The following is a 13261-nucleotide window of genomic DNA, read 5'->3' on the forward strand; positions in this document are numbered from 1 at the left end:
ATCAGCAATTTCATATACACAAACATTAAAAAGCAAATTCTCATACATTTTATACTCTGCAGCTGGTAAAAAAAAGTATTACTACAGAAGTGTCTATAATTTACTATTTGTGAAGCTGATAGAGACTTTAACAGTAAGAGAAATATCAGACAAATAAAATTTAAGTCCGCCCATTGGAGATACGGGCGGGAGCCGTGGACTCTCCTCCCCTCGATGGAAATGAAATTATCAGGTAAGCATAATTTATGTTTTCCATCTAAAGGGGAGACGAGTCCACACCTTCATTCATTACTGTTGGGAACATATACCCAAGCTCTAGAGGTCACTGAATGAAAGCAGGAGGGTAAAAAGGCGGACCATAATCTGAGGGCACCACAGCCTGCAAAAACTTTCTCCCAAAAACGTCTTCCGCAGAAGCAAAAACGTCAAAAAAAAAACTTTGTAAAAGTGTAAGGAGGACCAGGTAGCCGCCTTAGAAATTTGCCCTATAGAGGCCTCATTCTTGAAGGCCCAAGAAGAAGCCACAGCTCTAGTTGAATGAGCCGTGATCCTCTGAGGAGGTTTATGTCCCGCTGTCTCATAGGCCAAGCGAATCAAGCTCCTCAACCAAAAGGACAAAGAAGCAGAAGAGGCTCTCTGCCCCTTGCGCTTTCCTGAATACACCACAAAAAGATGTAGACTGCCTGAAATCCTTTGTAGCCTGAAGATAAAACTTCAGAGCACGAACCACATCCAGATTATGAAGTAACTTCTCCTTAGAGGAAGAAAGGTTAGGACACAAAGAAGGAAACACTATTTCCTGATTGATGTTACGGTTAGAAACCCCAAACCAGTGCGAAGCACAGCCTTATCCACATGAAAAACCAGATAACGCGGCTCACATTTCAAGGCAGCCAGCTCAGATACTCTGCGTGCCGATGCAATGGCCAACAGGAACAGAACCTTCAAGGACAGAATCTTAATGTCAATGGAATGCATAGGCTCAAACGGAACCCTCTGCAAATTTAAAGGACCAGTCAACACAGTAGATTTACATAATCAACAAATGCAAGATAACAAAACAATGCAATAGCACTTAGTCTGAACTTCAAATAAGTAGAAGATTTTTTTTCTGACAATTTTAAAAGTCTTTTTCCACTCCCCCTGTACCATGTGACAGCCATCAGCCAATAACAAATGCATACACGTACCATGTGACAGCCATCCACAAATGCATACACACTTATTCTTGCACATGCTCAGTAGGAGCAGGTGACTCAAAACGTTTAAATATAAAAAGACTGTGCACATTTAGTTAATGGAAGTAAATTGGAAAGTTGTTTAAAATGGCATGCTCTATCTGAATAATGAAAGTTTAATTTTGATTGAGTGTCCCTTTAAGCTCCATGGGGGAGCAGACTGTATAAAGAAAGGCCTGATTCTAGACAGAGCCTGAACAAAGGATTAGATGTCAAGGAGCTCAGCGAGTCTCCTATGCAACAAGACTGACAATGCCAAAATCTGTCCCTTTAAGGAAGGAACTAGCGGCAAGACCCTTCTCCAAACCATCTTGAAGAAAGGACAGAATCCTGGATACCTTCATCTTATGCCAATGAGATCCATGCTTCTCACACCAGGACAAGCAAGTCCTCCACACCTTATGGTAGATGCGACAAGTGACTGGCTTCCTTGCCTGAATAAGAGTATCAAACACACTTTCCGAAAAGCCTCTCGGCCAAAACTAGGCGTTCAATCTCCACAAAGTCAGCCTCAGAGAATCTGAGAACTGAAGGGCAAGACAAGAGGACACAATCTTCCTGCGTCGACGGTCTGTGAGAAAAATTTTCATAGACAGAGTCTATTATCATACCCAGGAACTCCACCCTGTTGCTGGGAATCAGGGAACTCCTTCCTGAGTTGATCTTCTAACCGTGAGATTGGAGCAAAAGAAGAGCCCTTGAGTGATCTTCTGTGATACTGAGCGACGGCGCCTGGACTAGGATGTCGTCCAGATAGGGCGCCACACAGTGGAGGCTCCTCTATAGGAGCACTTGAGCATGTGAACCCCCTGACCCCTGATAGACAGGGAAAAAAAAGAAGAAGAAAAAAGTGAGAAATAAAAAAAATAAAAATATTACATTTTTAAACCTTTTTTTTTTTATTAAACAAAAAAATCTTTCAGGCTCCACTGTGTTTTTAATATAAAACATTAAAATTGCACTTTTTAAATCTATAGGGTCAGTGAAAGTGGAATGGGCTTTTGCCTAATACTTCTATCTATCGCACATGCTGTGCAGTGCGATAGATAGAAGTATAGGCAAAAGCACTTTCCACTTTAAAACTGCATTGACTGCAGCGCCACCTACAGGCCAGCCCATAGCCTTCTTAAGAGCACAGCTCTTAGTGTGCGGGAGCCAGCTGTCACGTGACACTCGCACACTAAGAGCTCTGTGTGTGTGGGAGGAGGAGCATCGTGGGCTTCCGTTCAGAGACGAGGTACAATAGTGTAGTGCGCCCCGCATGCAGCAGCAGGAGAGAAGAGGGCGAGGCCCGGGAGGCAGCCTGCAGTCACCAAGTTAGTAAGTCTTGACTGAGTTAACTAATTGACATAGCGGCAGCCAGCAGGGACAGAACTACTACAGCGGTGGGGCTCTGGGGGCCAACAAGCAGAGCATCAGCAGGCTGCTGTTTGTATATGTCCGGCAGACCTAGCATTATATCACACAAGTAAAGACTGGAGAGGCAGGCTAATACAGGCTGTACATTATGTATTTATTTTTAATTGTCAGCCTGCCTGGGTGTTAGATGATTTGTAAGCAGCATTCATTGCAGAACAGAGGAAAGGAAGCGCAGAGGCAGTGACACTGTGCTGAGGTCCGTCTGAGTTCAGTTTTGCTTTCCTGCTGTCAGTGACTTCCTTCCCTCCCAGGCTCCCAGTGCACTCTGCGCAGTGTTACTTTTTAGAAGTGTAGCTGTGTGTCTGTTTTTTATGAGCTGTCACTGAGCTCAGCTCTCTCTGTCCGTGGTGCTGTGGGTGGGGGAGGGGCATCTTTGCTCAGCGCAGAGAAAGAGGCATCAAAGTAAGCCGAGGGAGAAAAAAAAGAAGGGAAGCCCAGCCCTGTGGAATGTCATTATATCCAGGCTGTGAGTGAGCCATACGTTTCTTGTTTCAAGTTTTTTTTTTTAAGCTTTTTGAACAAGTTGTTTAAGCACATTCATTGTCAAAGAGGGCTGCCTGCAGTGCACTGTCTAGCAGATATGCAGCCCTCTCTGACAGTCAAGGGGCTTAAGCTGTTTGTTTAATAAGCATATATATTTTTTTAATGTCAAGTCTCTGTCAATAAAATTGTAATGTTCATAATATCAAAATTTTGCAGTTAAAATGATGTACAATATATTTTTCATAGACTGCTACATGTGTGTATACAGTATATATATATATATATATATATATATATATATATATATATATATATATATACACATACACACACTGCATATATAAATACACACATACAATTTATTTTTATATAATTTATTGCTCTTAATCGCTGTTAATGTTAAAATAATTAGCCTTTTTTCCACCTCAGTCCTTATCCCCACCCCCTGAAAGTCTTGCACAAAGTAAGTTTGTTATGCAAGCCAGCATGTAGTAAGTAAGTAATTAACTATAATAGCATAGGTCATATTGTACACCCTACAAAAAATGTATTAATAAATGTGGGCAATATTTGTACTTCATTTAATATTAAATAATAATATAATTATTATTTTTTAAAATCTATATTAGTGTGTGTATGCGTGCACATGAGTGGGGGTATGTGTGGTGTGTGCGTGCACGTGAGTGGGGGTATGTGTGGTGTGTGCGTGCATGTGAGTTGGGGTATGTGTGGTGTGTGTGTGCATGTGTGGTGTGTGCGTGCGAGTGGGTGTATGTGTGGTGTGTGCGTGCATGTGAGTGGGGGTATGTGTGGTGGGTGCGTGCATGTAAAAGGGTGTATGTGTGGTGAGTGTGTGTATGTTTGTTGTGTGCGTGCATGTAGGTGGGTCTATGTATGGCATGCGGAATATGAGTGGGTGTATATGGGCTATTAAATAAAAAATGGGGGGGGGGGGAGTGGGCTGCTTTGTCTTAAAATGCCCGGGCCTATTTTTGGTCCCAGTCCGGCCCTGACCACTGTGTTATGTAATATACCTGTATAAATATTTTATATTATGGGGGCCCAAAGCAATTTGTCAAGCCCTGAGCCATACATTTATACATGTTCTATGCTAATTATATATATAACTATTTTACATAACTGGTCCGTGAACCCCCATTTGAATAACCCACGAGCCGCCACAGCAATGCCTCTGGCTACCACAAGTAGCGCCCCCAGAACCTTTGTGAAGACTCTCAGGGGCGTCGCCAGACCAAAGGGAAGGGCCACAAACTGGAAGTGTTGGTCCAGAAACGCAAATCTCAGGAACTTGAAGTGGTCCCTGTGGATTGGCACATGAAGGTAAGCGTCCTTCAAGTCTATGGTTGTCATTAACTGTCCCTTTTGGACTAGGGGCAGAATAGATCTGATCAATTCCATTTTGAACGATGGAACACTCAGAAAACTTGTTCAAACACTTTAGGTCCAGAATTGGGCGGAACGTGCCCTCCTTAGGAACCACAAAAAGATTTGAATAGTACCCTAGACCCCTTTCTGCTTGGGGTACTGGTACAACAACACCTAGAGAGGAGAGATCTCTCACACATTCTAGAAAGGCTTCTCTTTTCCGGTCTTGAAGACAGGTTTGATAGGAGGAATCTGCCCCTGGGCGGATGGGATCTGAACCCTATCCTGTAACCGTGGGCGACAACGTTCAGAACCCAAGGATCCTGAACGTCCTGTAACCATGCTTCTGAGGAGATAATCTGCCCCCTACTTGGTGCCGATTTTGTCTCGGCAGGCTTCTTGCTCTGCTTAGACTTATTCCAAGAATGAGCCGGTTTCCAAGTACCCTTGGACTGGTCCGCTTTCGCGGCAGGCTGCTGGCACTGGGCCTTGTCCGCACGAAAGGGACGAAAAGTAGATACTTTAGGCGTAGCCCTCTTATCCTACAGTAGGAAAGCTCTGTTGCCTCCTGTAACCATGGATATGACCGAATCCAATCCTGGACCGAACAGAATCTTTCCTTGAAAAGGCAGCAACAACAGCCTCAACTTGGAGGTCATGTCCACAGACCAAGACTTTAGCCAAAGAGCCCTGCAAGCTAAAACTGAAAAACCTAACACCTTAGTGTTCAGGCGGATAATTTGCAGATTGTCATCACATATGAAAGAATTGGCTATTTTCAGCGCCTTAATCTTGTCCTGTATCTCGTCGATGGAAGTCTCCCACAGGGATTCACACCAATATGTCGCAGCTCCGGCGACCGCAGCTACAGCCGCTGCCGCTGAAAAACAAACCCTGTGTGTTGAAACATTTTCTTAAACATGTTTTCCAACTTTTTATCCATGGGCTCCTTAAACGACTAACTATCCTCCAAGGGAATAGTTGTCTGCTTTGCGAGCGTGGAGATAGCACCATCCACCTTAGGAAGAGTACCCCACAGCTCCAACTGAGAGTCCGGGATGGGGAACAGTTTCTTAAAGGAAGAAGGGGAAAAGGAAGAACCGAAATCGCTCCCATTCATTCTTAATATTTGCCATCTTAATAGGAACCGGGAAGGCCTGAGGCACCACCCTGTCCTCATACTTTATTAAGCTTAGGAATCGCAGGTTCTTCTGGAAGTTTCGGTTCCGGAACCTCCAGAGTAGCAAGCACTTGTTTCAGCAAAAAGCGCACATTTTCCATCCTAAACATAAAGTCAGGCTCCTCCACAGCCGGAGGTTTAGATGACACAGACTCTGACCCAGAAGGGGCCTCCTCCGATGAGTCGGAGTGGGCCTCGTCATCGTATTACGCCTCAAATCTCCTCAGGTGTAAACAACCCCTGGGTCAGGCCGCCATGATACGCCCTATGCTTGCGCTCAGCAGAACGTGGTAAGGCATGGATCATTTTCGATAATGCCGTTTGCAGTTGATCCGCAAAATCTGACAGCCAACAAATCTCTTCCTCAGGAGTAATGGTTGGACCCTGGGGCGCTGCATGTGCAATAGGAGATGGATGCAGGGAACGCACCTCACGGGGCGGGGACCCTTCAGATGTGGACGGCTCAGTAGTACTAGACATACGTTTGCTCTTAGATGTCGTAACTTTATTAAGGCATGTGGAACATAGTTGAGCAGGCTGTTCTATCGGAAACCTCCTCACAATAAACACAGGAAAGAGACCTAGTTAAAGAGGGTGAGCCCTTTAACATGTCAGAGTCCTCCATAGCCTGCGCTGATATTAAGGACTAGATTCATTTAATAGGCACCTTTATAACCTCCAATGCCCGGGGCACTCACCACCTCCTATTACCCGGACTACAGAAACCATTTTGTCTCCTCTGCAGCTGATCAGAGGAAGTCACGCCCGGTCATATGGAATGCCTGGCAGGAACTGTCCCTGCCTAAGCAGAAAACGCGCCAAAAAAGGGCTGCGCCATAATCCCGTAAGTCACCTGAAAGTTCCACACATTGCCAGAGCCTCATCTCTCACATCACGCAGCAATGACACAAACAATATCATGTATAAACGCCCCCTGTTCAATAATCCCCTTTCCAGGAATATTAACCCTTGATTCTTAAAAGATAAAAGGCGTCACACTGTGACCCTGTCTTCCATGTTATCATTATGTAATAAAAATTAAACGATCTTACCAGAATCTACGCCGTGGAAAAGGAACGCGGCCCTTCAAATGTGACAGGTTAGTAGCCTTGCTCCTGACATGGACTTGAGTGTATAAAGCAGGCAGTGAAACTAGTCAATGCCGATTGCTTGTGGAGCTGTTAATATGAGTCGGGATGGGTTTGCAGAAAGACTCTCCCTGTATCTCCGGACTCTAACTTTCACCCAGGCTCTCACTGAGAGGCTGACAGGACTACTTAAAACTCCAGTCCCATCTTGAAGAGTACTACCCTCCATAAGAGACTACTCCGATCTTCTGCACTTCTTTGCCGTCCTCCTGTGACGAAAGGCAAAGAATGACTGGGGGACGAGGGGAGTGGGGGAGGTATTTAAGCCTTTGGCTGGGGTGTCTTTGCCTCCTCCTGGTGGCCAGGTTCTTAATTCCCAACAGTAATGAATGAAGCAGTGGACTCTCCTCCCCTTTAGATGGAAATAAAATATTGCCAAGTTATTATATTGCATAATAAGGGAAAATTAACTCAGATAGAGTGTACAATTTAGCCCCTTAACAACATAGAAGTACGCTGTACGTCACATATCATTAAGGGGTTTTCATCACTAATAGCGTGCATCTCACCTACAGCACCAAAACTCCCTACACACCTTACCCCAAGAAGCATTTCAAAATATCTGACTTGTGCTATTTAACCCCTTACATTAACAGCTGTCATTAAGGAGTTCAAAATTACTTCTTTCTGGTGTATCCTTTGCTGAAGGGCATACCTTTACTGCTATTGCTTTCTAACTCCACCGATCACTTTCATTATTTGGAGAAGGCAATCTGAACTTTGGTCTGGAGATGACTCGATGTTAATTTGTTAGCAAAATCTCAATTTTTTCGGGAGAGCGAGAGAGAGCGAGAGCTGGAAAGGTTAAGGTTGTGAAACTTGCCATGTTCTTTCCGTTTTCAGGACTGGAAAGTTCACAACTTAAAATTACTGGAAAGGGAGCAAAATAAAGTATATTAAGTTATGTGGGAGGATCTACAAAAGAACATGTCTAGTAAACAGTTGAGCTTTTTAGCACATTTGGACCCCTTAAAGGGACATTAAACACTTTGAGATGGTAAGATAAAATTATAAATTGTATACATAAAAAACGTCTGCGATATACTTTCATTATTTATTTTGCCCCATTTTCCTGCAATTCCATTCTAAAATTGTAAGCTTTTCAGTTCCTGTTAGAAATAGAAGTACAAAACACATATTCCACACAGCCATTGGCTGCACACTCTAGTGACCAATTTATAACTGTCCCTAGTTGGCCACAGCAGAGAAGGTAACCTAAGTTATAATATGGCAGCTACCATTTTTTTTTTTTTTAATAGACGGCCAGAGTACGAGTGGAGTGCTAGCAGACACGCATGAGCGATAAGGGGTTTATTGTGGGTGTTTGAGCTCATCTGGTTTACCGCTGGTATTACAAGTTAAAAGTAAACACTTGAGCGCAATCACGATTTATGCTAGAATGATTACCTCGCCCTAAGAGCTCTGGTTTAACTGTTTTGCAAAACAAAAAAATTGCACCAAAAAAAAATAAAAAAATATTGCACACAAAGTTTTAAGGGATCAAAGATATGAGGTTTCAGTGTAAGAAAAAAAAAAAGGCAGCAAAGGGCTTGAACATAGACAGACATACATGTCTAAAATGTGTATGTGTGTGTATAGGAATATCTATTTATAAAGTAAATACTGTAGAATATTTATAGTAAATACACAGTATAACACAATATAGAATATTGCATAAATATGCTTTTACATGTTTTTTAGCTACTTAAAGAGACACTGAACCCAAATGTATTTATTTTGTGATTCAGATAGAGCATGCAACTTTAAGCATCTTTCAAATTTTCTTCATTCTCCTGGTATCATTTTTTGAAAAGCAAGAATGTAAGTTTAGATGCTGGCCCATTTTTGGTTAACAACCTGGGTTGTTCTTGCTGATTGGTGGATAAATTCCACCCACCAACAAGTGCTGTCCAGGGAACTGAACCAAAAATTTGCTGGCTCCTTAGCTTAGATGCCTTCTTTTTCAAATAAAGATAGCAAGAGAACAAAGAAAAAATTAATAGGAGTAAAATTAGAAAGCTGCTTAAAATTGCATGCTCTATCTGAATCACAAAAGATAAAATTTGGGTTCAGTGTCCCTTTAACTGCAAAAGGCTCCAATCTGTGTTAATTTTGAAGGCAAATTTCAATTTAGTCTTAGTCTTTTGACTAAAATGCCATTTTAGTCTTCTGAATTGTTTTAGTCTAGTCTTAGTCAACTGAAACTCCAGTAGATTTTAGTCAACTAAAATCTAAGGGGTTTAGTTAAAGTGTAATGCAATACAGGTGGCCCTCGATTTACAACGGTTCAATTTGCACCGTTTCAGTCATGTGACTGCTATTGAAAAGCATTGAGAAGCAGTGCATTGATTAAAATAGCTAGTAGGTGGAGCTGTCCGCTTGTGTTGCAGCAAAGATATGCAAGCCAAGCAAGCTAAAATGAATCAGTATAACTAGACCTGAGCTATCGAGCAGCTTTCATAGGAGCAAGATCTTCCGGTCTATAAATCAGTCCAGATTGGAATGCATAGAAAGAATTGTTTGCAGAAAAATGCAAGCAAAGTGTGTGTTGTGTGATTATTTTATTAGGTTTATAATGCTGTTTAGCAAATATTTTTGTTTATGTAACTTAGTTTAATTATATTTTCTGTGTTGTGTGATTATTTTATTAGGTTTATAATGCTGTTTAGCATTTAAAGTCTTCATTTCAAAGCTTTAAAAATAATGTATTAGGTGTTACATATGACAAATTTGAGAGGGGCCTGGAACCTAACTCCCTCACTTCCCATTAACTTACATTATAAACTGGGTTTCAATTTACAACGGTTTCGATTTACAACCATTCCTTCTGGAACCTAACCCCGGCGTAAACTGAGGGCTACCTGTATTTAAGTATTTCTCTATAATTTGCAAACTGATTATATACTCCAGGAATAAACATAACACCTGTTATTATTTATGGTATTAAGGTTTAATAAACATGCAATACAGACACAGATTTAGCCGTTGCGATATAGAACATCTTTATTAAACTTAAAGGGACAGTCAAGTCCAAAAAAAAACTCATGTTTCAAATAGGGCATGTCATTTTAAACAAATTTCCAATTTACTTTTATCACCAATTTTGCTTTGTTCTCTTGGTATTCTTAGTTGAAAGCTAAACCTAGGGAGGTTCATATGCTAATTTCTTAGACCTTGAAGGCTGCCTCTAATCTAAATGCATTTTGATAGTTTTTCACCACTAGAGGGCATTAGCTCACACGTGTTTCATATAAATAACATTGAGCTCATGCACATGAATTTACCATGGAAACAGCTCTGATTGGCTAAATTGCAAGTCTGTCAAAAGAACTGAAATAAGGGGGCAGTCTGCTGAGGCTTAGATACAAGGTAATTACAGAGGTAAAACGTGTATAATTATAACTGTGTTGGTTATGCAAAACTGGGGACTTGGTAATTAAGGGATTATCTATCTTTAATTCTGGTGTTGACTGTTCCTTTAAAATTAAATAAAACCAAGTGCCATAAATAAACAGAAGTGCAACTTTAAAATATAAAAAAACAAAACTGTAAACTGTATTGGCTGTATTGCACATATTACCCAATATGAAAACTAACAGTTATCTGTTAATAATTAAAACAAGTATCAAGTAACTCAACACAACAAAAAGTTTCTGCAGCTAGCACAGGCACAGCATAACAAACCCATAGTCGTGGGTTATGCTTATTTCTATAGGAAGAATCAACTGATTGTTCAGATTCTAAAAAAAATTCGGCAACGATATTAGCACTGCTCTAGAACTTCCAAACTCATTATATACTCCTGGAGTAAAAGGTTTATTAACCTGTTTTTATTTATGGTATTAAGGTTTGAACATGCAATACAGATTTAACTGTTGTGGTATTTAACATGTCTTTATTTATCTTAAATTTTAATAAAATTAAGGTTTTGAAAATTTGACAGAAGAGCAGTAATTAGATATGGATTGATTAGAACACCTTGCATAAAATGTTTGTCAGCAAATTTTGATTTAGTTTTAGTCAGTCTTTTGACTAAAATGTCATTTTGATTCAGTTTTAGTCATAGTCTTTTGACTAAAATGCCATATTAGTTTTAGTCGTATTTTAGTAATCAGAATTTCTTTAGTTTATACTCATTTTAGTGTAGTTTTAGTTGACAAAATTAACTCTGGCTCTAATGCACTTATATATTATATCTTAGGTTACCCTCTCTGCTGTGGCCAATTAGGGACAGTTATAAATAGGTCACTAAAGTGTGAAGCCAATGGCTGTGTGAAATATAAGTGTTCTGCAATTTTTTTTATAGATGGTGTTATTATGAGTGTAACTGTACTTTTACATGTATTTTTGATGTGTTTTTTATTCTAGTTTAACAGTTAACCAGAGCTCTGAGGTCACGCTAACTTCAATTGCGCTCAAGTGATTGCGTCTACTTTCAACTTGTAACATGCACTACTCCCGATGCACGTAAACAGGCGCGATAAACCAGATGTCGCTTGTGCACAACCATTAGCGCGCGACTTGTAATCTAGCCCATAGTAGTCATGAACTGACTTGTGGCAAAGATATCATCCTATAACAGTGCCACATTTAAAGCCATTATCATGCAGATGTTTGTCTATGGCAATTTCATGACTATGTACTAGATTTGATGCACCTGTTAGCAATGGGCATGGTTAAAACACCTGAACTCAATTACTAGAGGTGTCCGCATACATTTGGCCATATAGTACATAAAGGAGCTCCTGTGCAGGTCAACCAATCATTGCATAGTATGTAGGAGGGTCAGGGTTCTACTAGGGATAGGCGAATGTGTTGAAAATGTCATTTGGTAGAAAGAATAGTCCTGTAGACATTCGTATTGTAAAATCAAATTTTAATAATGAAAATTATTAAAATTCAGTAATCGAATGTTAGTAATTAGATTGAATATCCACATTCGAATGCAACATTCGATTTAACCAATACTATTCAGAAGTTCAATAGTTCATGTGGTAGGGAATTAAGTAAATTGATACAAATATAGCAATTTGAATGTTTCCATTTCAAATATTGCATAATTTGAATATTACATTTAAACAGAGCATTAGAAATATTACAAATATACTGATTTTAATTTTTCCAATTCGAAAAATTCAAAATCGAATATTACATTTAAAAAATGCATTAGAAATACTATTACATTAAAACGAATTTTGCAAAAAACATTCGCCCATCCCTAGGTTCTACCTTCCATAGAACTGCACTCCAGCCTTGTGCAACTTGGGGCTATTCTGGGGTGTGGTCCATACGTTGGACAAGCCTACCTGCAGATTTTTCATAGGGTTCTAATTCTTGACCACAATATCCTGCAAATCTCCATTTGGAAGCCTGATGCACCACTTCTCTATTGTAAAGATTTAGACTGTTAGTTAATGTACAGTGTTAGGAAAATGCACAGTGGGAAATGGAGCAGCAAATATCTCCTGCCACACATCCAGATTTAAATGGGGTGTAAAGATCTATTATTTATTTGGAAGACATAACTATGCAAGTGCTGAATAATACGCAAACATGGCAAAATATATTTTTGGCTAAAACAGCAATGTTTTTATAGATTTATTTGTTTACCATAGAAATGTAAATTAAGTGATGTAGCAAGTGCAACACACCTTTCACCTTTGTAATGATACTCATATCCCTTGTTATCGACAAAGTGATCCACGGTGTATAAAATATTCTCATTCTGTAGGCTCGGATTCATCTCTTTATGGACTCTACTTTGAGCCCTCCCTTCATTAGATTTGTTCCTATCCTTGTTCCCCTGCATGATTGCCTCTGGTTGGTACCTATGGGAAGGCCTTTCCTCTCTGTATTGGTCTCTAGAACGGGAATGACTATTCTCCTTTTGGCTCCTACTTGTACTCCTATCTTCAGGATACTGGTCTTGATGCCGATTTGGATTTCGACTTCGGTCTATTGAAGCTTTTACTTTGTAATGCTGTTGGCTCTCCTGGTGTCTGGTTTGATTTCTTTGTTGGCCATAAATTTGATTCTTCTCAGTGTACTGTTGGTTACTATAATTTTTGTCATATCTGTCCCTCTCATACTTCCTGTGTTTCTTTTCTTCTCGCTGCTCTGAATATCCATTCCGTGTATGAGAACTATTTCCATGTGAACTTCCCCCGTCATCTTTTTGGTGGTATCTATGCATTTTCTCTGATCGATCCCCCTCGTAATAGGCAGCAGAGTCTCCCATCATCACATCTAAAAAGGTGAACAAATGTTTTACTGCAAAAAACTGCCAAAGTTACAAACTAAAGTTGTGGTTATTTGCTTACATCCAAACAAATATTATGCTTGTTTCAATTTCAAGATTGTTCTAATCATAGAAGAAATAATTAAAGTTCACCAGACATAAAAACCAA

At 40.2% G+C, this 13261-nt stretch overlaps 1 protein-coding gene across 1 annotated transcript in view; it reads right to left on the reverse strand.

The window, feature by feature from the left end:
• The window catches only part of LOC128646043 (MARVEL domain-containing protein 3), a 188285-nt gene that overhangs the window by 117675 nt on the left and 57349 nt on the right, over positions 1-13261 (reverse strand). The window contains exon 2 of the mRNA XM_053699459.1: positions 12506-13100. Within this exon, the coding sequence (XP_053555434.1) occupies positions 12506-13095 (590 nt within the window). The 5' untranslated portion in view covers positions 13096-13100. The remainder of the gene's footprint in view (positions 1-12505; positions 13101-13261) is intronic.

Source organism: Bombina bombina, chromosome 1, assembly GCF_027579735.1.
Source record: "Bombina bombina isolate aBomBom1 chromosome 1, aBomBom1.pri, whole genome shotgun sequence".
Classification (NCBI taxonomy): Eukaryota; Metazoa; Chordata; class Amphibia; order Anura; family Bombinatoridae; genus Bombina; species Bombina bombina.